Source organism: Stegostoma tigrinum, chromosome 8 (genome assembly GCF_030684315.1).
Source record: "Stegostoma tigrinum isolate sSteTig4 chromosome 8, sSteTig4.hap1, whole genome shotgun sequence".
Lineage (NCBI taxonomy): Eukaryota > Metazoa > Chordata > Chondrichthyes > Orectolobiformes > Stegostomatidae > Stegostoma > Stegostoma tigrinum.
In genome coordinates this window covers 74,880,317-74,907,569 of record NC_081361.1, presented here as the reverse complement: position 1 = coordinate 74,907,569, position 27,253 = coordinate 74,880,317, and the positions used below count along the sequence as shown (strand labels likewise).

Below are 27,253 nucleotides of genomic sequence, written 5' to 3'. Positions count from 1 at the left end.
AAATGGGGTAAAACTGCCTGCTGGCTGCACTCATACCTGGCACATAGGAAGATGATTGTGGTTTTTGGAGGTCAGCCATCTCAGCAGGAGTTCAAGGTAGTGTCCTAAGCCCAAACACCAACAGCTGCTTCATCACTGACCCTCCCTCCATCATAAGGTCAGCAGTGGAGATGTTCAACAATTACTGCATAATGTTCAGCACCATTTGTGACTCCTCAGATACTGAAGCAGTTAATGTTCAAATGCAACAAGCTCTGGACAATATCTAGGCTTGAACTCAAGTGGGAAGTAATATTTGCACCACACAAATGTCAAGTTATGACCATCACCCCATGATATTCAATGGTGTTACCATCACTGAATCACCCAGATCAACACCCTGGGGGTTAACATTGACCAGAACTTCAACTGGACTCAACACAAACACAGTAGCTACACGAGCTGGTCAGAGGCAAGGAATCCCGTGTTAAGTCACTCACCTCCTCACTCCCCAAAGTCTGTCCATCATGTACCTTGTCTGTACAAAGTACAAGTCAGGAACAGGATGAAAAACTCCCCAGTTGCCAGAATGGGTACAGCTCAAACAACACAGGAAGCTTTACACCATCCAGGACAAAACAGCCCGTTTGTTTGGCAACACATCCATAAACATCTACACCTTTCAAAATCATGGAATTCCCTCCGTCAGTGGGTCAACCTACAACAAGTTGACTGCAGCAGTTTACCAATATCTTCAAGGGCAATTAGGGGCAGGCAATAAATGCTGGTGAACCAGCAATGCCCACATCCCATGAGTGAATAAAAACAATTCTTCTGGGTTCCCTGACTTCAGTAGATGTGCACCCACTTCTCTGACCTAAAAGAGAATTTGCCTCCAGGCTAAACATTCAGGCCTGATCTCATAAGTGTTATGTTTGGGTCTATGTTCCTCAATCTATTGGGATAGTAGCATCAGCTCTGGTACAAACTGAACTGTACAACTCAAATCCTCCATTCCAAATAACAACTACAAACAAATAACTACATGTGAAAGAGCTGGCTTCACATTCACCTTCTCAGGAAGGGTCATTCAACGCCAAAACATTAACTCTGACTTTTCTCCACAGGCGCTGCCAGACCTGCTGAGCTTTTCAAACAATTCTGGATTTTGTTTCACATTTTTTGATCACAGGCAACTTGAACAATTAAATGATACATTTAACTTTGCCACTAATTAGCTGGTATAACTGTGCAATGCGTTTTATAACTTCTTGCCCTATCTTGAATAAAATTTGTATTTGCAAGGTATTATACCCTCGAAGTAAGAGATTATTACACAAAGACTACAGATGACAAAGGGAATCTTTTAATTAGCATGAAAATGCAACATAGCTAAAGAGAATCCATGTGGTATGACAAGCATCTGCTTATACATTTTAAATTCAAAGAGAAACTTTGTTTCAGTCAACTGACCAAAACAGGGTGACATATTGCAGAAGGCTTTAATCTTCTATGGTACCAATCATTTCTAAAGATCATAAAGCTCCTGGAAGATGCCAGGGTCACCAACATGGGAATCATTTGTCATATCAGATCCTATATCCCCCCTCCGCCCCGACCAACTTCACAGGAACAGGACTGGTATTAATAAGCAATTCCTGAGTTCACTTAATTTGAGCATTTTATCACCGGCCAAAAATATTCTGCTTCAATCGACATGATTTTGAAAAGTTAAAATTTCCCAAAATGCACTTTATTAATAGACATCACAGTGCAGGGCTATGTTTCAGTCTCAACTTCATTTGGAGAATACATTTTTATCAATTTAAAAGGGCACTTCCCATTGGATAGTTGCACAGATACCATGCTACATCAACTCAGTTATTCAGAAACAGAGAAGGCATAAATTTTGGACAGAAGGAATATTTATAACAAAAGTTGATAGTAGAAATATTTACAATAAGGTTTAAAACATAAAAATTGTCATCTATCATCCAACATCTTCCTTTCGTATACGTGAACATGACTTCCTATTCGACCATCTGGCAGATGAGTGTGAAAATATACTGCAGTTTTCACATAGCCCCTGCTCATCAGAAATGGTTCTATTTTCTTTTGAGATAGAAACAAAATGTTAAGATTAAAAAATGCATAGACGTGCAGCTGATTTGAATCTGTTCATAGTTACTGTTCAAAAATATGCTGGTTGACTTAACTTGAAGAGATTTGCTAACAGAAAATTATCACAATATATAATTCATTCTCAACATCCCCACATTCATGCTCTTATTTTAGATCAAAGAACAGTATAGAACTGGCTGCTCCACAGATTTTCTCAGCACTTTTGTTGCTGGTCAATGCAGTCTACTTGCCCTTCATTTGACAGTAGCCAAATTATAACTATCAATGCATAATTTAAATAACAAATGAGGATGAGAATGAAATATAATTCTTAAATTGAAAATAATTTACAGCTAAAAGGTTCTACGCTTTCCATACAAGTCTAAATTATCCCTGAAAGTGACTAAGCGTTCAAATCAAGCCTCAGCTACTTCCAACAGCATCCACTGCCCTAACCTCAATCATCTTAATCACGTCTCTCAAATTTGAGGTTTTTGAGACAAGGCCTACCCAACATAAAGCCATGCTAACTATCCCTAGTAACTCCGTTCTTCTCCAAATGTGAGTAAATCCTGTTGCTAAGAATCTTCTCCAATAATTCTCTACCACTTAAGTAAGTGTTACCAGCCTATAATTTGCTGGGTTATCCCTGTTGCATTTTGAGACAAAGGAACAACACTGGCTATTTTCCAGTGCTTTGAGGTCTTGCCTGTGGCTGAAGAGGATACAAAGATCTCTGTCAAGGCACTAGCAATCACCTCCCTTGTCTCCTTCAGAATAAATCCCATCAAGCCCTGGGAATTTGTGGACCTTAATGCTTTTCAAGACCTCCAACACCATTTCCTTCTCAATATTGACATTTCCCAGAAAATCAGAATACCCCTCTCAAATCTTACCATCATCCGTGAACTTCTCCTTGATGAATGCCAATGCAAAGTAATCATTAAGGAATTAACCCACTTCCCTGACTTCACACGTAAATGCCCTCCTTCATCCTTGAATGGGTTCACCCTTTTCCTACTTAACGCACTTGCTCCTACATAATTCACATAGGGATTCTCCTTAAACCAACTTACCAAGGTTATTTCATGGCCCCTTCTAACCCTCTTAATATCTTAACTTTTTTGCTTCCTTTATACTCGAGACCCTTGTTTGATGTCAGTTTCCTAAGCCTTACATACAGTTCATTTCCCATTCTGACTAAAAACTTTCAATATCATTTGTCAACCAAGGCTCCCAAATCTTGCCATCCTTAATCATCCTGTGAGGATGAATGATATGTCCTAACCGCCAACCCCCTCTCACAGTAGTTTAAACCTTCCTGAGTGGCACCAGAAAACCTCTCTGCAAGGTGCCCTTCAATTCTGGATGCAACCCACACAACAGGAGTCACACATAGTTAGAAAAGATGTGACAGCAGATCTCCCACTCCAAAGGGCAACAGTAAACCAGATGTGTTTTTCTATAACCCATCAGTCTCATAGCCACCATGACTAACATTAGATTTTGCCTTGCCAGATTTATTGAATGAAATGAATTGAAATTTGACATTTTTCTGGATTACTAGTCCTGCAATGCAACTATGACATTATCATACCCTTATTTTTATAAGGAGTCTGGTAATAAAGCACATACATACCTGTTCTATTGCATTATAAAATACTAAGTGAGTGGGAAGTGAAGCTTGACCAGAAAATCGTATGTTCAACCACTTAAGTGGCTCCTCAAAAAACAAATCCGCTTCATCAATATAACTATTGTTTCCAGTCAGATCTGGAGGACATTCCAGAAACTTCATTTTTATTGGGCAATGAACATGGCTGCGGAGAAATGCAATGTAAAATAACTTAATGATGCAGGTAACCTCCATTTACCACAATTTATTTTTTAAGAATAAGCACTTTTATCATTTCCTCCTTACTTGTCTTCATCTCCTTTAAATCAACTGATTTTCCAGCTATAAAAGGGTAGGCTGGAGACCTGTTTGCATGTCAGTCAACATAATAAAAAGCAGCTTACAATTTTTGCTCCATATACAAAAAACAAGGGTTTTGTCTGTCAAGATTACTGGACTTCAAAGACCACATATTTGTGAAAGGGAGGTCTGTATTTTCTCTATCAGTTTTTTTAACAATACTAAAGGCCATCACATTTCATTCTGTTAAGAGTTTCCATCTTGCACTCATCAGGACAATGCGCAAGATTACCACTTCAAGGGGGAAAACTCAACATTTATATTTCATAAAAAAGATTGTTGATTATTTGGCAGGGTTGGGACATTGTAAAGGCATTACCAATAAGAGTGCATCCTTTAATGTTAATTGACAGTTAACTATCACGCTTTGTTTAAATTTCAAACAAGGCAAGTCAGCTCTGACAAGTCAAGGCATTGCCCTGAGAAATGTGCTCGCAAATGGTGGTCACCTATTTGTAAAGTTGGAACAGGTACAGTACGTCACAATTCCTTTGCAAAATTCAGTTCTCCCTGTATTAATAAACATAATTTGCAGTACACTCAAATGCACCACACTACAAAATGGACAACCCTAAATTGGTTGTCAGCATAAGTCTTCATACACGTAGGACTGTCCTGCGATTGTTGCCCATTGAAGAATCAAATCTAAAGTTGTTCATGGTGTTGGGAGATTTTCAAGCTCATGATGGTTTGGTACAGTCGGTACCCTGCTTGCTGCAAATAGCTTAGGGGATATGCTATGCCAGTCTTTGGGATGTATGGCCAACACACGTGGTATCACACTGAAATTCTTTGGCTTTTCTTCAATAATATTATGGGAAGCAGCCACATAGCTAGGTCAAAAGTAAGTTTAATGCTGTTATTTATTGCTGTTTTTATGGCTCAAACTAATGCAAACATAGATCAAAGAATGTTTGAGATAAAAATCTATTACTCAAAGACAGTTTTGTTTTAACATGATTTCATGTTTCAACTTCAAGTATGTAGCATGCCTTTGTGGTCAGTTTTGATTATTTTGAGCTTTAAGATATCAACAGTTACTGTGGAGTCAAGCATGGTTCATGTCATTAAAAGGATATTTATAAATTTTTCCAGAATCCATCGACATAGTAATTGGGATAATATTTAATTACTCGGAAGCTATATTACATGCTCCAGGCAGACGCATTTATCATTCAATGGTGTCATCTTATCTTGGATTTTAAAAGTTAAGTCAAACTGTTACATGATTGGCTGTTCAATAAAATAATGTACATGTTAAAGGACAAACAAGATTAGAGTCAGAAGTGATGTCAGTAAGATGACTATTTTAATAGGATCAATCAAGAATTGGGCAGATACTGTTTTGCCAATCCAAGACTGACCATGTTCATGCACTAAATAATCAATTAAAGTTTAGGATGTGTTTGATCATGCATGGGGATGTAATGCTAGCAAGGGTCAATAAAGCCCAAATTTTCATAGTTTGATACATGAGAAAAGCTACATACAAAATAACTTTAAAAACACAAGGGAGCCCAGTCAAGAAGTATTGCAAACCACTGTCTCAAAATGGACTGACTGTAAAGTCATCGCCTCGAGTACTAATTCTTTTGGACTTGTTTAGATAAACTTAATTAATTCTGTACGTCTTCTGAAAACATTTTTGTCCCTGGAATGGATCTCTTAACTAATCAGTAGTAGAACATCTTAACTAGTTCCCTTTCAAAACTCAATCAATAACTGCGATTGGCTTTTGAAGCAAAGTGGTTTTCTCCCTAACTAAGCCAGGAGGCCCAGGTTCCAATCCCCCTGCTCCAGAGGTGTGTAACAACATCTTTGAACAGTCCAATTAGAAAATCTATAATTGTGACTGACTGATTTAGGCCTTACAGATAAAGTTAAAGTGCAACCCAAAATCTTACACAAGTGCTTACATAGCTGGAATGCAGTTTTCACAACTACCCAAATACATTTGGCTGACTGTATAATGATCCTAAAATTAGAATTAAATTGGATTGGATACACTAACTGAATTTACTAAAGAAAGAGAATTAATATCAAACATATGGCCCATTCTACCACCAGTCTTTATCAAATAAATAGCAGTTCCATATTTGGAAAGGGCTACAAGCCCATAATGACCATTTGAAGTATTAATTTAAGGAAAGCTTCATTACCTTTGTATTCAGTCTATGTAACACATTATCAATAAGAAAAGCTATTTTCCCATCTCTATTCATCCGCCCAGAAATATATATAGTGGCTTCATCATATCAAAACATTTCCTCCAAGGAGCTGAAAAATAAGTCAGTTCTACTAACTCTGAAATTGCTATCATCCAATAATGCAAATTATTTATTTACGCATACAAGTTTTTAAAAATCTCACTATATTGTGGGCTCACATTTTCTACATTTAGCGTTGTATTTAACTTGCCTGTAAAATGGTGTTGAATGACAGGGCATCAAAAAGAATAAGGAGGGCTCATCTTTCTCTGGCAACATGTCCTTACAGAGCTGTTGAACATGCTGCATTACATCCAGTGTTCCACGCTGGTGAATTAATCCAGTATACAAAACTAGAGACATATTTGAAAATAACAGAAAACAGACTGCTGGCTTCTTCCACGTTTTCAAATTAGCCAATGAGTAGCCTAATCAGAACAAGAAATTAAGCCAGGAATTTAATAAACAATTCCACTTAAGTGAATAAAAATAAGGAAATTTAAAGTCTGCAACATTTTCTGTATGTAATACGCAGTAAATATATTGGTCAAGTAAGTAATTTTAGCAGAGATAATGGGAACTGCAGATGCTGGAGAATTCTAGTAATTTTAGCTCTTCGTTCCAGTTAAGTGCTAAATTTTATATGGGGTATGCATTTGACAAGATTTATAAACTTTGTCACAAATTTGCATAATATAAAAATAATTCAACAATCCAAGTTACTAAGTCAGTTAAAATACAAAACAATATATTACACCACTGCCTACATAAAGTCATAACAGTAGAAAGTGCAATAAAATACTTTGAGTCCAAGTTACTCTGGAAATAAACAAGTCAAAGTTAAAAAGGTATTGAAGAAGGACGTGGTGGACACGGGTACAGTTACAATGTTTAAAAGGTGTTTGGTCAGATACATGAATAAGAAAAGTTGAAGGATATGGGCTAAACCAAACGCAAGCAAGTGGGACAAGTTTAGTTTGGGAAACTTTATTGCCATGGATGGGTTGAACCGAAGGGTCTGTTTCCATGCTGTATGAGCGTATGACTCTACAATCTTAAATGCTCATTCATCGCAAATACAGAAAATGTGTTAATTGAAATATTTTATTTCAATGATAAACAGTAAGAGAGGAGCTGAATATTACTTGAATGGGAAAAGACTGCTGAAAGCTACACAGAGACATTTTAGATCATTAAAATGAAATCACAAAAAGCTAGCACCCAGTTTCAGCATGTAGCAGGCAAGACACAATCAAACATTGCCCTTTGTTTCAAAGAAAATCGATTATCAAAGTAGGAGAGTTTGCTAAAACCACACAAGGCACAAGTCAAACCACAACTGGAATACCACAAGCAGTTTTGGGCACTTATCTAAAGAAAGGTATTCTTGCACTGGGGGCAGATAAGAGAGGGTTCACTAGGTTCAGTAGGTATATCTTAGGAAGACAGGTTGAGTAAGTTGGACATGTACTCATTGGAATTTAGAAAAAGTGAGTGGTGATCTTTTCGAAATATGCAAAATTTTTAGGAATCATAACAGGGTAGATGATTGTTTCCCCTATTGGGACTGCATATTTAGAACAGGAATAGAAGGAATTTCTTCTCTCAGAAGAGGCGGGGGTAGGGGGTGAGAACTGTGGAATTCTTTTACTGCAGTGGGCTAACAGGCCAAGTAACTGAGATAATTGATGATATGTTTTTGAGATAATTGAGATTAAAGAGTGAAATAGACTTTTTTTTAAGTAAGGGAATCAGGGTAATGGGGAAGGGCAGGAAATGGAGTTGAGGATCAGTCATGATCTCACTGAATGGCACAGCAGACTCAAAATGGGCTAAATGGCCTACTTCTGTTCCTACATCTTGAGTTTAAAGATATAACTATGAAACATACTTACCGCAAAACAACATGCAGAAAGGCATTACTGGATAAATAAACCTGAATTCCTTATGACTTAAGAAACTGTAATAAAGAATATGTATAGATTTGTAAAACACAAGTTATTCCAGAAGTGATATTTGAAAGTATCCATCTGCACAATTGGCATTGTTGCATCAGAATGCTGTGCCATTCAAAAATGTCAATTTTGCGACAACATCCAAATAGAGAGAGAGAGTCAGTGAGCAAACAGTAAGAGGTTACTAACTGAACTACTCATGCATCACCCATAATGTCTACTTCAATTGCTGAGAACAACTTGCTCTCATTCATTGTAACTTTGTTTTGGTAGGTCAATTCAGTCAAATAGTGTCCAGCAAATGGTGCCAGCACAATTCTCAACATGACATCTATTGGATTTGGTAATACCAACTGTAGGCATTATTGAAAATTTAAATTTTCTAATCTTAATCATAAATTCTAAAAATTGTGATACTAGTGGTGAATAAAATGAAAGAACTTCTTTAATTTCACTACTCAAATGGTACATCTGTGTCTGAAATTGTTACAGCTCAGTGATATTACTCTGATCCAAAAGAACATAGTTCCATTTCACACTACAGAGGATCGAGCACATAAAACATAGGAATGCTGCATTATGAGAGGTAATTATCTGGATGAGAACTGAAGCCAAAGGCTTTCTTTGCCTCTGAAGTAAAAAACTTAAAAGATCATAAGATACACTTTGCTGAAAACTCCTGTTTTGCATTGAGTCTTGGCTAACATTTTTCAAACAAACAGCCAAAAGAAATAGTTCTGGTCATTGGATTAGTCACTGTGTGGGACTTGATTGTGCTGTCTTATTTCCTGCATTCTAAATATTTAATTGGCTTTGAAGGAGTTTGAGGAACTTTCCTGATCTCAGGGTGCTATGAACAGACACAAAGTCAAAGTTACACAGCGTGGAAACAGACCTATTGGCCCAACCTGTGCATGCAGAACATAATCCCAAACTAAACTAGTCCCACCTGCCTGCTCGTGGCTCATATCCCTCCAAACCTCTCTTATTCATGTATCTACCCACATTTTTTTTAAACAGGTTGTAATTGTACCCACATCTACCACTTCCTCAGGAAGTTCACTCCACATGCAAACCAGCTTCTGTGTAAAAACTTTGTCTCATGTCTTTTTTTAAAATCTCTCTCCTCTCACTTTAAAAATGTGTCCCCCAGTCTTGAAAACCCCTATTCCAAGGAAAAGGCAATTACCATTAACTCTATCTATACCTCTCATTATTTTATAAACTTCTTTCAGGTCATCCCTCAACCTCCTACACTCCCATCAGAAAAGCCCCAGCCTTTCCTTAGAACAAAAACCTTTATAACAGGTAACTTTGTGGTAAATCTCTTCTGAACCCTCTCCAGCTTGATAATATCCTTCCTATAACTGGGCGACCAGAACTGGACAAAGTATTCCAGAAGAGGCCTCATCAATATCCTGTACAACCTCAACATGACTTCTCATCTCCTATAGTCAAAAGGATTGAGCGATGAAGGTAAGCTTGCCAAATGCCTTTTCAACCACCCTGTCTACGTGTGACGCAAACTTCAAAAGGATGATGGACCAGAACCCCCAGGTCACCTTGTTCTACTACACTACCCTAGGCCCTACACTTGTCTAATGTACCAAAATGCAATAATTTGCATTTATCCAGATTGAACTCCACCTGCCATTTTTCAGCCCTTTCAGTCTGCTATGCCACCAATTTTGGCATGGTCAACAAACTTACTAACCATGGCTTCTATATTGTGATCTGAATCATTTATATAGACAACAGAGAGGACCCAGAACCAGTGTGGAACATCGCTGGTCACAGGCCTCCAGACTGGCAAGCAACCCTCCAACATCACTGTCTTCTGCCATTAAGCCAGTTACATATCCAGCTGGCAAGCTCACCCTGAATCCTATGTGACCTAACTTTATTAATTAGTACATCTTGAACAGTCTTCCTTTAAAACAAAAAATATTGGAGACACATGCTTGTGAAAGGGAGAAATGACATAGGTATCATCTTTTATGTAGGAATGATCCCCTCAGCTTGAATTTGACTGTACAGTTCCAGAAAAAGGACAAACTCTCCAGAAGACAGAGTTGATCACTTATCAAAACATAAAAGCTGGATATATAGAAAAAAACTGGAAACAGCTACCATGTTTCCTAATTCTTATATTCTTCAGCAAGTCTCAAAACAAATTATTTTACATTATGTATTAAACAGCTAAGTATCTGAAAAAGAAGAGAATGCAAAGGCTATGGGAGGACAAGATGAGCCCTGGATGGTTTTGTAAAATGCCTAGGATGGACACCAAGTCAAAATGATTAGGATTGCAGTCTCATCTTTAATCCAACTGTGCTATAAACTTTAATAGTTCAGCAGCTGAATTTTGCCTACACATCCTGAATTCCCAAATCACGAAATGTCACTCAAATTAAAACAGAGGAAGGCAATAAGAGAAAACCTTAAAGTGAGAAGGGATTTACATCATCAAATAAAAGCATGGCTGCTGGAGATCGGAAATAAAAATAGCAAGTGCTGGGGGAACACGATAACAAGGCTGAACTAGTTTTGAAACAACGATTAGGTTTTACATCCTGTCTTCAATCCAAGACAATTATGCTCTACACTGAAAGCCCCAAACCGAGTGGTACACACCTATACACCACGAGGGTCCATGTCACCGCTATTAGCAAAACTCTGTACTTCTTGGGCACCAAAAGACATCCATGAATGAAGAAGGGAAAATGAGTTCCCATGATAACAGGAAATCCCTGAGTGAAGTACCAGTGCCAAGGGTGTGAGCCGTAGAATGATCCCATGTTCTGAATCACATTAAATTTGAGGAAATTCCATTGAACCATAACCCACTGAAAGGGTAAAAAGCAAAGATACACAGGAAAACAATATATAAATTTGTAATTTGCAATGTTATGGGGTTGTAAACGGAGCTAGATAACAACATGGATTTAACCAACAGGAAACATGAAAGGCAAACATTTGAAGTATACCTGCCCCAAAAATGATTTTCTTCAAAATTGAGATACAACATGTGCAAGTTCAAGAATCTAAAACAGTATAATTGATTTTAAAGGAGGGCTATGGAATCATTATTTTACATAGGTACACAATTAACATTCTGAAATTAATGAATGAAAATAACGGACAGGAAATTCTTCACCAAAAACCCTATTCATCAGCAGTGAATTCAAGTGTACTAGTGGAAGAGATACAGCTTTGTTGAAGCACATGATCCAAGACAATTTTTTTTTCATTTGAGTAATATAATTGATTCTATGAATCCAAAAATGACAGGCACCAGATCTATCAAGATAACATGTGTCAGTGCATTACAATATGCTCCAACCAAAAGGAAAGGTTAGGAGTATAATCCCATGCTGGCCACACTACAACAGTTGGTTTAAAAGCTGCTATTGAGTTGTACATCAAAAGTGTGAAAAAGCATTCTACCTCGCCATAAAATATTCGGTCAATTGTCAGAGAAATTCCAAGCGTTAAGCATCTATAAAACAAAACAAACAGAAAACTTGCATTGGGAAGTTTCATCAAAACAAATCTGTCACATCAACACGCATTTTTACTCTGATTTTCCCCACACAACTAATTTGTGTGACTTTGACTGTGCCACCAGGATGCAACAAGTCACAAAAAAGAACAGCTTAGAACTGTATAAATGAACAATGAAGTTTGTTAACATGGTTACAGCCAAGATGAGTCTCTCTCTAGTCCAACTACTCCATGGGTCACAGCATAAATTTAATTGTCCTTCTGGGAACCAGGTAAAACAATTTATTTCTTTGCATTAGACATGAAATGTAAAGGCTCTATCCACCAGGATTCTTTAATAAGTGCAAATTTATTGCTTTACCACAACACAAAACTGGTGAACACACAGAGTTTGTAATACTAAAGATAGAAAATGTCTGACCCTCCAGATATTCTAAAACACACAATTACACAAGGGAAAGAAAACAAACAAATTCCTCTCTGTAGTGTTTCACTTTATTTAAAAAAAAGAACAAGAGCTCTTTTGACCAATGAGTCTCCAGTTAGATACTGTTGGTTTCTTCATTCTGGCAAATATAGGTGGATGTTGCTCAACACACACTATTGATTTTGGGGACCTGTACAGACACAATCAGCAAATATCAAACTTTTTCAGAGATTTCTTAAGTAAGATCAGCTGGATCACTGATCCAGATACCATACTGCACTTATAGATTCTTTTTCAGAAAGATGATAGCTGAGCAGAGAAGCTTCTCTCAAACTGCTGCAAACAATGGTCAAAGCAGAAATTAGAACTGATAATTATAATCCGGGCTGGTGATCCCCAGTGTTCTCTCTAATATTGCTTCCCTTGTCTGAACCTCTGAGGTCTATGTGCTGCAGCAATCGCCAGATGCAGAATTCATGTAATGGCACAACAACTGGCTTATGTGGGGCTTCCCAACTTAAAACAAAATACTGGCAAACTCCAGTAAACAAGCAATTATCACAAGATGTGACTACTAAGAAAGGTCCTTCATTGACATCTTTTTAAAAAAAGTCCAGGTTTCTTCACAACAGGAAAGTAGGCATAACCCACACTGAGGATCTTCTCTGTTCTATTGTCTGGACAGTTAGACAAGTTGCTCCGTTTAAAAAAACTCCTTCAGGTATAAAGATTGCCTCTTAGCGAGAGTTGAATGCACAACTGGCCCAGGTTCTCTCAAAATGTAGTTGCGACAATCCATGTCAGTGATGGGTGCTGTAGTCCTTAGCATTCTTGTGCAATGAATGATTTTAACACGTTCAAAATGAAATCCATGTCCATATCTGGGTTAAGTGGAAGTCAAGTCCCAGGATGTTCAGGCAAAAGCTGAAACTCTCAATATAAGCATAAAAAGAAACTTCGATTTCAAATATTGCTGACAAATTGCCTGCTATTTCTACTAGTGGCACATTCCTGCCTAATCCCCTTCCTCTTCACCTACCTCTTCCAAAACGCTTCTTTCTGGGTTATACTCCAACTTCAGGAAGGTCAGCATTAGGAGTGTGACCAACATTGACTGTTTATATTGCCCGTGCTAGCAGTGATGTTTGGTGCTTTGTTTCCTGAATTGCATGAGGTATTGTATTGCTTTGCCATTTCTCTTTACCTGGGTCACAGCCACACTGTTTCCAAACTGAAATTTTACAACTAATAATTTAGTTAATGTTTTTTGATCCTTTCTGTCCCAGAACAATCTCAGATCAGGCATAAAATGTACATACAAAAGCATATACTTTGAATTTAGCTACCCATCATAAAGTGATTTCAACAGCAAAAAAAAGTAAAATTGGCCCTGAAACTAATTTGTCTCAAGTTGTACGTGTCTGAACAGATTTGAGCAAACTCCTCCCTGTTCATATACATACCCAACTGGTAGACATCTGTACAAAAATAGATCCAGTTTCTTCAGCTCCTGCCAGAAATGAAAAAATAGCAGCGGTAGCCAAAGGATAACAGCAGTAGGACGCACAACGATCGCAAAAGCAGTCAGAGCCAGATACTTTGAACTGCAAAATGAAAAACAAAAACACAATGAGTTCTTGTGACAACCACGCTCAAAATGTTATAACTAAATGAAACAGCACTTCTGTAAACATACCCTTTTCTGCCATGTGCCCCATTAAAATGATAAACTTGCTATGTGGAAATTGTCAGTGAGATCCACTCTTCAATGGCATTTCCAATCTCTTCCCACGTCTTTCCCAATTTCCCACAGCCCCCTCTGTCGTTTTTCCCTGGGGGAAATGACAGGCTCCATTAAAGTATCTCCTTCTCCTCTACTTGCCCATTAGCTCTCAAAGTGAATTATGCAGAGAAGTCAGTATTTATATACATATAAAGAAACGTCGACAGCATAGCAAGTAATATGACAATCTTTTAATAGCAGGCAAACTAAAGCTACAAATTTCTTCAAATGAGAGAGGACATTGATATTCAAGTGAGGGAAAATCAAAGGTGAACATATTTCAGTAAATGAAACATCTGACATCTATCACCTCATGAAGGTGAACAATAATTCAAGCAGATTTAAAACAGGGATTTAAAAAAGTTTTTCAAGGGACTTCTCTATTTTTTCCAAGTCTTTTTTTGGGGTGGGGGGGGGGGGTGCTGTGGGGAAGCGATGTCACCAGAAACCTCATCAGGGGAAAAATAACTGAACTCCATGGTACCCAAGCTCAAAAAAAACAAATCTTTTGCTGGTAGGAACTATGATGCCATGAAAAGGGAATCCTCATGAAGGAGCTGAATTGAAGTCCCTACCCAGATTGTCCTGTGCACTTTTATTTAGATCACAAAACGTAATTACTTTATGTTGTCTGCAGAAAAAAAAAACTGCAGGTTAGGCCAGCTGAGCTGAAGATCCTGTCCTAAACCCAAACATAAGTCATATGATATCAGGTTGCAAACACCTGGAAGAAGGATATAGCAGATGGTTACGGGACAAAGTTTAGAAGTGGGACTGCAAATAAATTAATTGGAGGAAATTTCTGTTTTGTCAACACTGGATGTTGACTAAAGTCTCAGATAGTTTATCAACAGTAAAAAAGCGTCAAGTGAGGTAGAACTAGAGATCTTTAATATACACATGAGGTACACGCGTGTGTATACACATATACACATGATGCTATGCTGTCAAGTTACTTGAAGTAACCAAGTGGCTGCTTGTAGTTGAGAAATATAGGAGGCCAAGGAATTATTCTTTGATGACATCCAAGGTAATAGTTCATGAACAGAAGACATTGCAAGTGATATTGGGGTAAAGTTGGGCAGGCAAAGCTGGAGTCAGGTGGGAGCAACCCCGGTCAGCTGGACAACAGAGGCATTGAAAAACAAGGGTGTGGTCAACCATGTCAAAGACAACAAACAGGTCATGAAGGGTGAAGACTGATCATTTATCATCTTCACAACTCTGGCATATCCAATGTAAATTCTACGGAGAGCAAGCAATGGATGAAAACGAAAATATGCATGGGAGTGTATTATTTAAGTGGCTTTAAACTCCCTAAAATATTCAGAAAATACTATGGTTCCAAACTTTTTTTCACCTCCTCTAAATTAGGGCGAAGGTTGACAGAAAACATTTAACAACCATTTCTAACAGGGTTTTGTCAATCTTTCACTGAAGAACCCCGAAAGAAGCATATGAGATGATGAAGCATTCAGTTTGTCCTGTCGAATCTCAGATTATTCTTCTTAATTAAGTATTCTCTAAAATATTTACTGTATTTGTAATTTGTAAGACTTCATGGACCGACCCAAAAGATATCAATGGCTATACCTTCTCTCAATCTTTTACGATCCCTATATATATATTCAGGTATCCAAAAGGTTCATTCATGCTGACTAGCTACCAAAACAGAAATTCCTAGTTGAAACAAACTCACTATGACAATGATACATCAGTGTAAATTCTCATCAACATTAGTGGTGTCCTTCTAATTTAAAGCTTTTCCTTCATTCTATCAGTTTTCATTCTCTCTTGACCACACAAAGATGTCTGTGAGGAAACTGCTTACTGGCAACATTTAGTAGCAATAGGCTATGGCACTCTAAAAATTGGGTTAACTCACTTGCCATAACAGCAAAACCAAATTTAGTCTATTCTGCATGGCAAGTCAGGAGTACAAAACTTGCATTTTGTCATGTGAAAACGCATTGCTAACTTATACAATAGCATTTAAAAAACAGCTTAGAATGTGCAAATATTTTCCTAACCTATTCCCAGTCTTTGTACCCTGAAAAGGGTAGTAATAAAGCGTAAAGACGGTTAGAACAGCTTCCATACTATTTGTAATTGTCCGGGTGCTACAATACCAGGTGAACCAGGAACACATCTGTGAAAAGAACTGGAAGAATTTTTTTTGTTAAATACAGTTTCATAGCTTTAAATCGTACACTAAGTTTACATTAAAATTTTTTCTATACTCACAAAAAACCAAGATAGCAAATTACACCATGAAAGGATTACTCTTATAGCTTGAAACACAAAAGTCAAGATGTTATTTGATGTTAATACATTTTATCTATTTTCCATTTTCATAATCCATTAGAATGCAATTGGTGAGAATGTTCAACCTGTAGAATACATATCTAGATTGCAATTTCCTTATACAAATATCAAAGTTTTCTCCCTCTAAAATTGAGCTTTTAAGTTTTTACTGACCAAAAAAAGTACAAAGATGGATATAAAATCAAGATGGGCTGACATTGTGGACCTGGAACTGAGGGTCAGATTTTGAAACATTGTAGACTTGGAAATAGTAGATAATAGCATTAACAAAACAAATGTCTTCTTCATGGAATGGTTTTTTAAAAAAAATATTTAGAAATTACTGGCTTTTACCCAATTGTTTTACCTTGTATTGCCCTTCTCAATATTATATAGATTTGTCTACGATTCCTTATTTAATGCTCACAGCTTAAGAAGTCAAAAATCAACTTCACTCTCAGAAGAATGCTCCGGTTCACTATTACTGCAATATTTTGTCAGTGTCTGAATACTACTGTCTCATGCCTTCACAGCTTGTCTTTTAAGATGAGACTACAAGTGGAAGAATTTTAAAGTCCAGAAAGTTTTAAGGCACAGTCAAAATACATTGGAAAATTTTCTCATGCAGAAAAGGGAAGTATAGAAGAAAAGACATGTAAAATCTGCTTACCACCCATTTAGCAATTTCTGTGCTCTCGTGCTTCTTCATAATTGAATACAATTTTACATCTGCCAGTGCTGCAAGGATGGACTGGACTAGTCGCGGAACCCAGATCTGCAAAACCAATTATGGAAGAATCGCTGATCAGAGTTTATAGTGTATGGAAGATTGCAGATGTACATCATTATTTAGTTAGTGCCATCCCTGCCTCAGTGGAAACAAAATTCTTCTTGCCCTCTAATAAAAATTGCTGCCAAAAGCACAGAGGTTTGTGAAATTTACATTTTAAAACTCTTTGTGAAATCAGAATATTTTCAATAAGATCTAAATTGATTCAATCTCCGGAATCTTGCAGAATACAACGTAAACTGTAGCTCCGAGACTGAGTCATTACATCATGTTTTAATAATTAAACGTTTGAAGGCATGAAATTGGCTACAGGTCTAAATGAAGTACTGAAATGAAAGAACATATTGCAGCCTGTGTGCGCGTAATTTCACTTGCATAAGCCCTACTGCAGACCACAAAGACAAGAGGGTACAAGAACAGAACACACCACACTGGACAATGCAGAATGTGGTGTTAATTTAACTCTAAATATTTTTGTTTCCTGTACTACTACTACCGACCTTTTTACTTTCACCCTCATCCCATCATCAGTTGTACCATGTTTGCACTCTCAAAAGTGAAGAGCTGTATCCTCACACAATGATATTAATCTTTAAAATTTCTGGTAAATATGGGAAATAGCTTAAACTGTGGAAGAGAATGTTACCCCTTCTCCAAATTTACAAAATCTAAAACATCCTGCGTCTGTCCTGCTTCTGCCTCAGATTCTGTTCAGTCAGGTTTAGCAACATTGTGACAATACTTCTTTCTAACATTCCTGAATGAATTACTGATCCTCAAGTCAGGACAGCCCCACTACACAACGCAGCAGTAGGAAATTTTGGCTCAAACACCTAATCTAATGGTACGAAACAAATAAAATAGTACTTAAAGGCATCCATTTTCTGCATCAGTTTGAAAGATCAACCATATGCAAGAAACAGTTTTTTCTTTTAAGAACACATTTCATCATTTGAACTGCTTTCCTTAATGTCCTAGTTATTAGATTAGATTAGATTATATTCCTTATAGTGTGAAAACAGGCCCTTTGGCCCAACAAGTCCACACCACCCCTTGAAGCATCCCACCCAGACCCATCCCCCTATAACCCACACACCCCGAACACTACGGGCAATTTAGTATGACTGATCCACCTAGCCTGCACATCTTTGGACTGTGGGAGGAAACTGGGGTACCCAGAGGAAATCCATGCAAACACGGGGAGAATGTGCAAACTCCGCACAGACAGACAGTCATCGAACCCGTGTCCCTGGTGCTGCGAGGCTGCAGTGCTAACCACTGAGCCACCATGCCGCCCTATAGATATATAGTTTTAGATATTCTCTACTACTGTCTACCACAAACCTACCTTCTCTGGTCAGCTCACATGTAATGCTGGAACTGCAGAAATCACAACAAGAGTGGCCTGAGTCATTTGTTTAGCATACCAATTTTATACGGAAATGTGGACTATCAAAGCCACCTTGTGCACTAATGGTTACCCCGATCAGATCATTTCTTGCTGTATATTACACAAAATCAGGTAAGGCCATAAGGCAAGTGCCCAAGGTATCTACTTCAGACTACCCTGAAAAGGTGAAGGTATCTTAAACGTTTGAGCAACAGTTGAAGCTAACTGATAGACATTGCTACCACACAGTAGCAACGCATACTTTTCACCACTAAAAGGATACTGATTCAAGCCATCAAGCTCATCACACAACTGAATAATATGGTATATAAATTTCAACGCTGGCGAGATACTGGATTCATAGGCCATACATCCCAAAGACTGGCAAATCATATTGAACAGATTGCCCCTTCAGCTGTTTACTACAACTGGACTATATCAAACCACCAAATGCTTGCAAAACATAAGTCAGCTTCCAATATTAGGTGTGATTTTGCAGTTGGACAATGTTCTCTGGATAATGCTGAATTTGTGCATAATTACACGGAACTAATTTAGGATTGTCAAATCAGGTTTGCAGTGTGGTGCACTCTGCATGTATTGGAAGACACATATATACAGCCCCTGAACTTTGCAGAGAGCAAGAACACATACGCACTGCAGCTGTTTCAGCGTAATGAAAATTTGGCAGCTATTTGCTGGTTCATTTCTCAGGGCAATGCCCTGTCAATCAGAGGCAAAATGTAAACACAACTGTCAATTAACTATCAGCCAGTATTAAAGAATGTTTTCTCCGTGACAATGCCTCTACAAATCAGAGTCCACTTGCCAAGTGATCCATTACCTCTTGTCATGCAGTATAAATTTTCTACTTCCCCATCAAGGTGTATTATTGTGATCTGTGATCACGACAGCAAGTCAAAAAGCTTTGATAAAAGGTCTTTTTGTTTTAAATAATGTTCACATTTTGCATTGCCAAAACTGATTCAAATTGTTAGATGAAATTAGAGTTGAAGGTAGTGCAGTTGAAGTTTTGTGCATGGTCTTTGAAAATGGACAACGGCAGCAAAATGGCAGAAGTGTAGTGTAAACAGAAAGCATACAGTAATGGTAAACAGTTGTCTTTCAGAAGGAATGGAAATTGGAATCATGCTCCTCAGGGTCAACATTCAAGCTATTGCTTATTTAATAAATACCAATAGCCTTAACTTGGCTGTACAGACCATAACGTCAAAGTTTGCAGATGACATTGTATCAGAGATGAAATAAATGTGGGCGGGCTGGTAATAAACTTCAGGAAGGCAAACAATCTGTGAAAAAGGCATACACATGGCAGAGTAATGTGTTGCTTTACATTTTAGGAGGACAAGCAATATAAAACTAAATGGTATAGTTTTAAAGAGAACAGTTGCATGTAAATTATCAAAGTTGGCAGCTCAAGTTAAAATGCTATTAAAAATGCATTTGAACATAAAAATGAGGCTGCCATTGAGTGCCTTGAGCCTACACCGCCAGGGAGTAGACCTCAGATGACAACGCAGGAGATCACACAGCAAATAAACTGCAGCAGTTCCAGTAGGCCGTGCATCACCACATTTTCAAGGTCAGTTTGGAGTAAGCAGCAAATGCTAGCTGTGTCAACCATACTCAGATCCCAAGAAAGAATAAAAAGCAAGACTTCAGCTGGAATAATGTGTTTAGATCTGGGCACCATGCTTTAGGAAAAATTCCAGGCTTAGTGACGGTGCAGAAGAAATTTTATTAGCATGGTACCAAGAATGAAGGACTTCAATTACATACAGACACTTGAGAAAATGTGGATAATCTGTGTATAGCACTGAAGGTTAAAAGGAAATTTGATAGGTAACTAAAATTATGATATCTGATGAACAGTAAAAGAAAAATACATCCTTTCCAATGGCAAAAAGGGTAGGTAAATAGAAGACACAGATTTAAGATGATTGGCCAAAAGAGAGGTAGTTTTGTTTCTCCACATAGCAGATTCTGGTAATCTGAAATGCAATGATTGAAGGTAGATTCAATAATATTTTTTAAAAAGCAAAGCAAATAAACACATGAAGAGTAAAACTATCGGAAGACAAGGCAAGTGGGTCAAATTGAATAATTTTGGAGGACTGAGGTAAGCGGAATTTTTTTCACCCAGGGAGCCTGTGAAATTCTCTCCTATGAAATACAGTTAAGGCCAAAATATTGAATGTTTTCAAAGGGGATCAGATATAGTTTGTTTCAAGGCCAATGGGATCAAAGGTTGAGGAGAAAGCAGAACAGGGTACTGAGTTAATGATCAGCCACAATCATATCGAATGGCAGAGAAGTCTTGAAGAGCTATATGGCCTATTCCCACTTCTATTTTCTATGTTTCTCCAAGCTATCAAAGAAAAACACAGGATTAATGGGATAAATGGTTTCTTTTGGCACTATATCATTCTGTGCTTTTCTGTTACCAAAGAACAGTCATGATTTGGCATTTCCCAAAACAAAAAGCCAATAACTTCAAGTATTTCAAGAACAATGCTGAACATAAATTCTTAACAGACAAGATAGACTAGTAAAGAAATATAGTCTTTTAAACCTTACCAGGAGTTGAACTGTATCCTTCTTGAAGATTTGTAACAATTTAAAAAAGCTTGCGAAGAACAATGGATACACGTAGCCTCGAAGTTTCTGTTTCCATTCCCAGGTTAAATAACCATATTTGAGAATGTTAAGGTTTAGCATTAAGTGTTTATTTTATGAATCGATAAAAGCATTCTTCTTTCTGATTTAAGTTAATGGGTGGCCATGTGGCAACCACTTTGTGAGCTCTACTTGGGCAAGGTCCATTTTCTGATTAATGCCCAAGGCAGTGTTTTAGCAGCAATGTGACAGAATATATAGGCGACCATCTTTCTCCATGGCTGGTCCCTCCATTCCACACAAAAGGTACTCGAATTTTCAGTGTTAAAAAAACCTGCAATTTTAAGCTATTTGGCTCTCTATCCTCAACTTGCCATGGCCCTGCTTTTCCTCCCTGGTAGATTCCCAAAGGTTTGTCAATAATGAAAACAAACATTGAACAACGTAAAATACCATTAGTCCAAAAAAAAACCAGGATTACTTCCATTCATATGGACATCCCAGACATCGGATAAATAACTATATTAGTGTACACTGGCAACATTTACTAACACTTGAAACTCATTGCATCCTTATTTTTATATCAAATTTATATTGTACTTAAATAGGAAAGCTTCTCCTTGTGAAGGAGAAGCATTGAAATGGTTCGGAGTAATAATGAGGGCTGGAGTTTCAAAATTGCAATTATTCTGGAGATCTTGACTTTAGATGTTTTAAATCCAAACCACCTCCAGAAGTGACTGACCCTATTCAAATCCAGCTGACACCTACCGACCATAGAACATGCATGACAAGGCTTTTATATCAAAAGAAATCTGCCCAGTTCAAATATCTCCCAACATGAATTACCTACATCAAAGCAAAAGTCCAGCCACAAGAGTTGTGCAACCTGAGCCATTACGAAACAAAAGGCTAAAGATTATTGTACCACTACTGGTGGAAGAATAGAATTACAACATCACAAGTTAACACGAAACTTACCATTAAATAAACATGCATTCCGAAATTTCAAATGGAAGTGTACATTCACAAGAGAAAACCTGATACACAAATCTTATCAATTTTCTGATGCAAACATGCAGCATCTCTTTACAAAGAATTACACATTTCTCAGTGTCAGTATAATGTTCAATGGAAAATGTGTGGGAAGTTTTGCATGCCTACTAATTGAAATAACACTAACTTTTCTTTTAAGAAAGAGTTTTCTGTTAGACAAATTCAACTGCTCCAAATCTTTTGGTTTTAGCAATTCACCTCATCAAATTCAATATACAATACCAGGTCATCTTTGAGACCTGGTTGCAGAATGCACAAAGATGTTCACAAGGGAATTTGATAGTATAGTGTTAACAAAAATTGAGTCGTATTCTGGAGGCCCAGGTTAATTCTCTGGCAACAGGGGTTCAAATCCCACAATGGCAGTCAGTCGGCTATAAATCAAAACTTATACGTGATTTACAATCTCCAGAAGGTACTAATACATGAACTCCAAAAGTTAACAAGGAGTATACAATCTGAAAACCAAAGGATATTTGAAGACCATATTGTGTGCAACTTCCAGTGACTGCCAATACTCATCAGGAACGAAACTCGTTTGGACCAGAAAGCAGTTCACTATCCTTAAAACGACACTGAACATAATTAAATACGAGTCCGGACCAAATAATCCTAAAGTTAAAAAAAAAACAAAAACAATAATTAAAAAACCATTGAAGCTGGAGCAGCAAAATATTTTGGTGACTCAGAATTTCACTCACACTTTTTTGAAGAAATGTCAGATTAAACACATTTTATTGAATAAATGTTACAACTTAAGAAAAAGAATCTTACATTACACTTATGTAGAAATAACAACAGAAAATTTCTGCACACAGGTACTTAGCAAAAGATGCATTTTCTCATGTGTGTCAGAAGATAGGACAATGACCTGCAGCTCTGTTTCCAAGTGTGAATGCACAGTTGTATCACCGGTATATGGAAGGTCTATTAGAGGGTGGGACAGATTAGTTTTAAATTGAAGGCAGCGTAGGTTGAACAGTTTGCCCACTTGATCTGTAGATTATTTTCATATCTGTGGGCAACTTGCTGGAAGAGATCAAAGGCGAAATCTTGGAAGAAGTGGACTCAGTTTACAAATCTTCAGAAACTCTCCTCAATGAAAGAAGACAAATAGCGAAATTCATTATCTCTTCCTGTGTGCCAGCTGGGCCTTTGGCCAACTGAAGAAGAGAGCAGTTGAGGACCATGATCTCAAAAATCAAGACTAATGTCATTGTTTAATGGACAGCTGTGGTCCCATATCCTTCGGATACCATCACCTCAAAACAGCAGAGAAGTGCCACCAATAACACCTATGCAAGATTCCTAAATATCATGCCAGGAAAAGCTTCACAACGGTCATCCTCTTCCAAGCAGTGTTGGTAATTACTTCGAACCAGCTCGGTGGGTGAGACATCTAGTTCAATGTCTGACAACAGACTGAAGAAGCAACTACTTTATTTAGAGATTGATAGCAGAGTCTCCCCGGAGGACAACAGAAATGTTTTACGAAGTCCTCAAAGCATCGCTGATCAGGCTATGCTTCCTGCCAACTTATCAGGAGTCCCTGGCTGATGACCAACCAAACAGAGGTGGGCAGTGAACACATTAACTGATTTCATCAGGATTGTGTAGATACGAAATTGAAGGATGACAGGCAGGACAGAAACCTACCAAACCCTTCAAGCAGCACCTGCAGCAGAGCCTCCAGATCACACAATTTTGGCCACCTCCGAGTCTTTTGGACCACTATCGAAGCAAGTCAAACCTAACCTCGAGGAACCAAGACAGAGGCTTTCCAAATTAGCTTTTCTGTTGAATATAGAAGCTTTTTTTTGGAACAGTAGACCGAGGGAAGAATTAATAGAAGTGGTTAAATTTGAGAAGCCTAGATAGACTGAACAGGAAGGATCTCTTTCCATTAGCATAGTGGTCAATAATCAGGGGCCACGAATTTGAAACAATCGGTGGAAGAATTTACCGGAAGCTGGTCAGACATCTGTACCTTTTGGCCTTTGAAAAGAGAGGCAGAAGCTGAAACCGTAAAATGAGGTGCCATCAACAAAAGAGCAATACTATCACTATACAAAAATATTCCTTGCACACAGTAATAAAGTGAACAAAAAGGGCACACAGTAAAGCTCAAACCTCCACCCACATTTTAAGTTAATTACAATTACCTAGGTCTTCCTTAAGGACATGCCTGCTTGATTTATTTCACTGCGTTGCTTACTCCTGCTCCCAACAGCTTCCACCTCAGTGAGGAGGATTCAGGCCAATTAGATTCAATAACCTAGTCTGAAAACTCCCCTCACATTTTGACCGACAAATTTTAATCACAGCAGCAAGAACTATCCATGACATCCTAAAAGTAAATTTACCTATCACCCAGTGTTAACAGACCCTTTAAAAAAATTCTTGGAGCCAGAAAATCTCCACCAAGAGGAATCAGTTCTTCCTTGGGCAATACCCTACCAAGTTTCATTGAACCCTTTCAATTAAGTGAAGACATAAATTGAAAGGATCATATAAAAGGCAAATGCTACAGATGGTAGAAATCTGAAATTAAAAAAAGAAACAAAATATTAAGCGTACCTGGCAACATCCATGGAGAGAAACAAAGTTAATATTTTAGTCATCTTTTGTTTTAAATCAGTACAGGAAAAGAGTTTCAGATGTGACAAATTTGATCTGATTTATTATCGTTCTGTGGAAACAAGTTTCGTCTTGTGCACAATACAGGCAGGTCATACCATACAAAAAGTGCATAAGGGTAACAGAACAGAGATTTTAAGCAAATACAGGAACAGAAAAAGAAGAGAACAAAAGAGGAATTTGATACATGGGGGGATTAAACAATACAAAGAATGATGGAGCAAGAGAAGTGGAGGTGGTTGAGGTACAAGCAATAAATGGTTGAACCAGAGAGGTTGTAAACGGGAAAACAGATTTGGTGCTGCAATGCACAGTGGGCAGTATAACGAGCAATAAAATGAGTACACTAAATTGAAGTCAGTACAAGTAAGTGACTCCTTCACCCTAGAAGGTATTTTGCAAGCCTTGAGCATTGAGAAGGATACCAGTTGAAAAAGCAAGTGTTGAATCTCTTGGATATGACTGAGAATGTTTCATGGGAAGGAGAGTAGGTACTGAGAGAAATTCAGTGCAGCAGAGAGTTGAAATGGAAAGAGAGGGGAACATGATCAGTGGTGACATCGCACTCGGGGTGGCAGAAAAAAAAGTGATCAACTGAATGTTGATGTTAAATGGACAATGGGAAGGATCACAATGAGAAATGGAATGGATGTGATCGATAGCTCTGTCGTCACTAAGGAAGTTGCACATTGTTAAAACAGAGGCAATAGAGGTGTGAGAAGCTGGGAGAATAAAATAGAATTCCTGCAGGACATACAGCAGGAAGTAGTCAGAGAGGTCTTACAGCACAGAAAAAGATCCATCGCCTCCACACCTGTCATCAAGCATCAATCTAATCAGGTCTTCCTTCTGCCATACCCTGCTAAGTTGTATGTAATGGTGTTGAGTGCTCATTTAAATACTATTTAAACATCGAAAATTCTAGCCTTTATCACTATGTTAATGAGTTATAGATACCCAACACCTTCTGGTGATTATTTCTTCCCCTTAAGTGCCATCTAAACTTCCTACTCCTTCCCCTAAAGCTTAAGGATATGCACTGACAGATTCAAGAACAGCTTTTTCCCCCACTGTTGAGAATCCTGAATGGACCTTTTAAATTTAATGTTGATCTTGCTCTTTGTGCACCCTTTCTGCAGCCGTACCATCGTCCACTCTGTTCAATTACCCTAATTCACTTTGTAGGATATGATCTGCCTGTAATGTAGACAAAGCAAAACACAACAATCAGGTCTCATCTTAAGGTAGCCATGGATATTAAAAACAAATTTTAGTGTCAATATAGTGCCCTCGTAAGAGTTGAAAACAGTAATCAATTTTGAAGAAATAGTTGGAGTGATAGATGCTTTGCTACAGGAACTGGTTGAGCACATTTCAAGTGGAAATCAGATAAATGTTTGAGGCAGTGAAAGATGTAATGAGGAGAGGACAAAGAGGAATGCATCTGTTGACAGCAAGGAAGTTATTTTAGCTCAGTAACTTTTCATCAAGTCAGACGAGGTTAATTTGGATTGCTCCGGTAAACAGCAGGTATAACTGAAAGGGGCAAATGGTCTTCAACCCTGTAAACTTCTACACTGATTTCTGGGATCCTGCGATCCATTATTTTACTACAGCCTTCTAATCAGCGATGGCAAATAGTACTGGTTGACTGTAGAACTATTAGTAAAGAATATTTGCCTTTCAGAGCGCACTAAATGCTTTCAATTCAGGTTATAACACAGTCATTTCTCGAACCGCTCTAAACTCACAACCATATGTAATGCTGCTCGCAGGCAGTGTAGATTCTTACAAATGATATTGTCCAAAATATCGAAAGCTGGTAAAAGTACTCCCAGGACAGGTATCTTTGTAGGGTTTGTTTTCACAAGCAAAATAATGGCGAAGTAGTGGCGAACCAATGTCGGATTAAAGTAACTCCACTGGCAGTACTGTTTTGTACTGTACTGTACTGTACCTGCACCTGCACCTCGTTCTGCGTTGCAGCGCTCTTTACTGTACAATGTTGACTTTCTCTTCCTAAGTCTGACGGTTTCTGAAGCAGCAGCGTGTCTACCCCGAAACACCTTTCTACGGAGAGCATCCATTCTCTATGCTTCACTCGCTGGAATGATGTCTACAAAGCTCCATTCGGCGGCTCCGCTTCCGGCCGCGTGACATCACCGCGCGAGCTCCATTCAACGGATCAGTGGGCGGGACCGACCAATAGACTCAGCTAGGCCCGGGGAAGGTACACCAAGGCGAGGGTGACTGCGCTCCAAGCCTAATTCGCTCACTTGCTTCCCCCTCCCCCGAGCCCCATTACAATCCCAAGGCTTCGGACTAGCTCGCTAACTAAAAGTGAAAGAGGGACGTGGGGGCGGGTCCATTTTAAAAAGTAAACCAACCGCCTCTTCAACGACGTACACACCAACACGGAAGAACTACGAAAACCATGAAGCCTTGCGAACTGCGCGCATGCGCACACGACCAGGGTTCCGGCCACATG

General features: G+C 38.2%; 1 protein-coding gene across 6 annotated transcripts; it reads right to left on the bottom strand.

The window, feature by feature from the left end:
- Positions 1 to 1,323: 1,323 nt before the first annotated feature.
- On the bottom strand, positions 1,324 to 27,246 carry pigb (phosphatidylinositol glycan anchor biosynthesis, class B). 6 transcript variants are annotated; one of them, XM_059647986.1, is made up of 12 exons: positions 27,153 to 27,246; positions 22,609 to 22,740; positions 21,034 to 21,155; positions 16,926 to 17,030; positions 15,982 to 16,112; positions 13,632 to 13,772; positions 11,685 to 11,736; positions 10,872 to 11,083; positions 8,178 to 8,242; positions 6,494 to 6,710; positions 3,740 to 3,920; positions 1,324 to 2,091 (listed from the first exon to the last, which is right to left on the bottom strand). In XM_059647986.1, the coding sequence occupies exons 2-12, from the start codon at positions 22,709 to 22,711 to the stop codon at positions 1,963 to 1,965; spliced, it is 1,458 nt and encodes a 485-aa protein (XP_059503969.1). In that variant the 5' UTR covers positions 22,712 to 22,740; positions 27,153 to 27,246; the 3' UTR covers positions 1,324 to 1,962. The 6 variants fall into 6 exon arrangements, with proteins under 6 accessions (XP_059503969.1, XP_059503971.1, XP_059503966.1 ...); XM_059647988.1 differs by having other exon boundaries at positions 27,176 to 27,194; XM_059647983.1 differs by lacking the exon at positions 27,153 to 27,246 and adding an exon at positions 26,723 to 27,137.
- Positions 27,247 to 27,253: the final 7 nt, after the last annotated feature.

Bases quoted from the DNA above. Each gene is read 5' to 3' on its own strand.
- pigb (XM_059647983.1), bottom strand. From the start codon at position 26,852: ATGGATGCTCTCCGTAGAAAGGTGTTTCGGGGTAGACACGCTGCTGCT. The intron at 16,113-16,925 runs GTAAGCAGATTT...AAATTCTTCCAG, and splicing joins CAGAAATTGCTAAATGGGTG to TTCTTTTCACAGATGTGTTC. The intron at 13,773-15,981 runs GTTAGGAAAATA...TTCATTTTGCAG, and splicing joins GGTACAAAGACTGGGAATAG to TTCAAAGTATCTGGCTCTGA.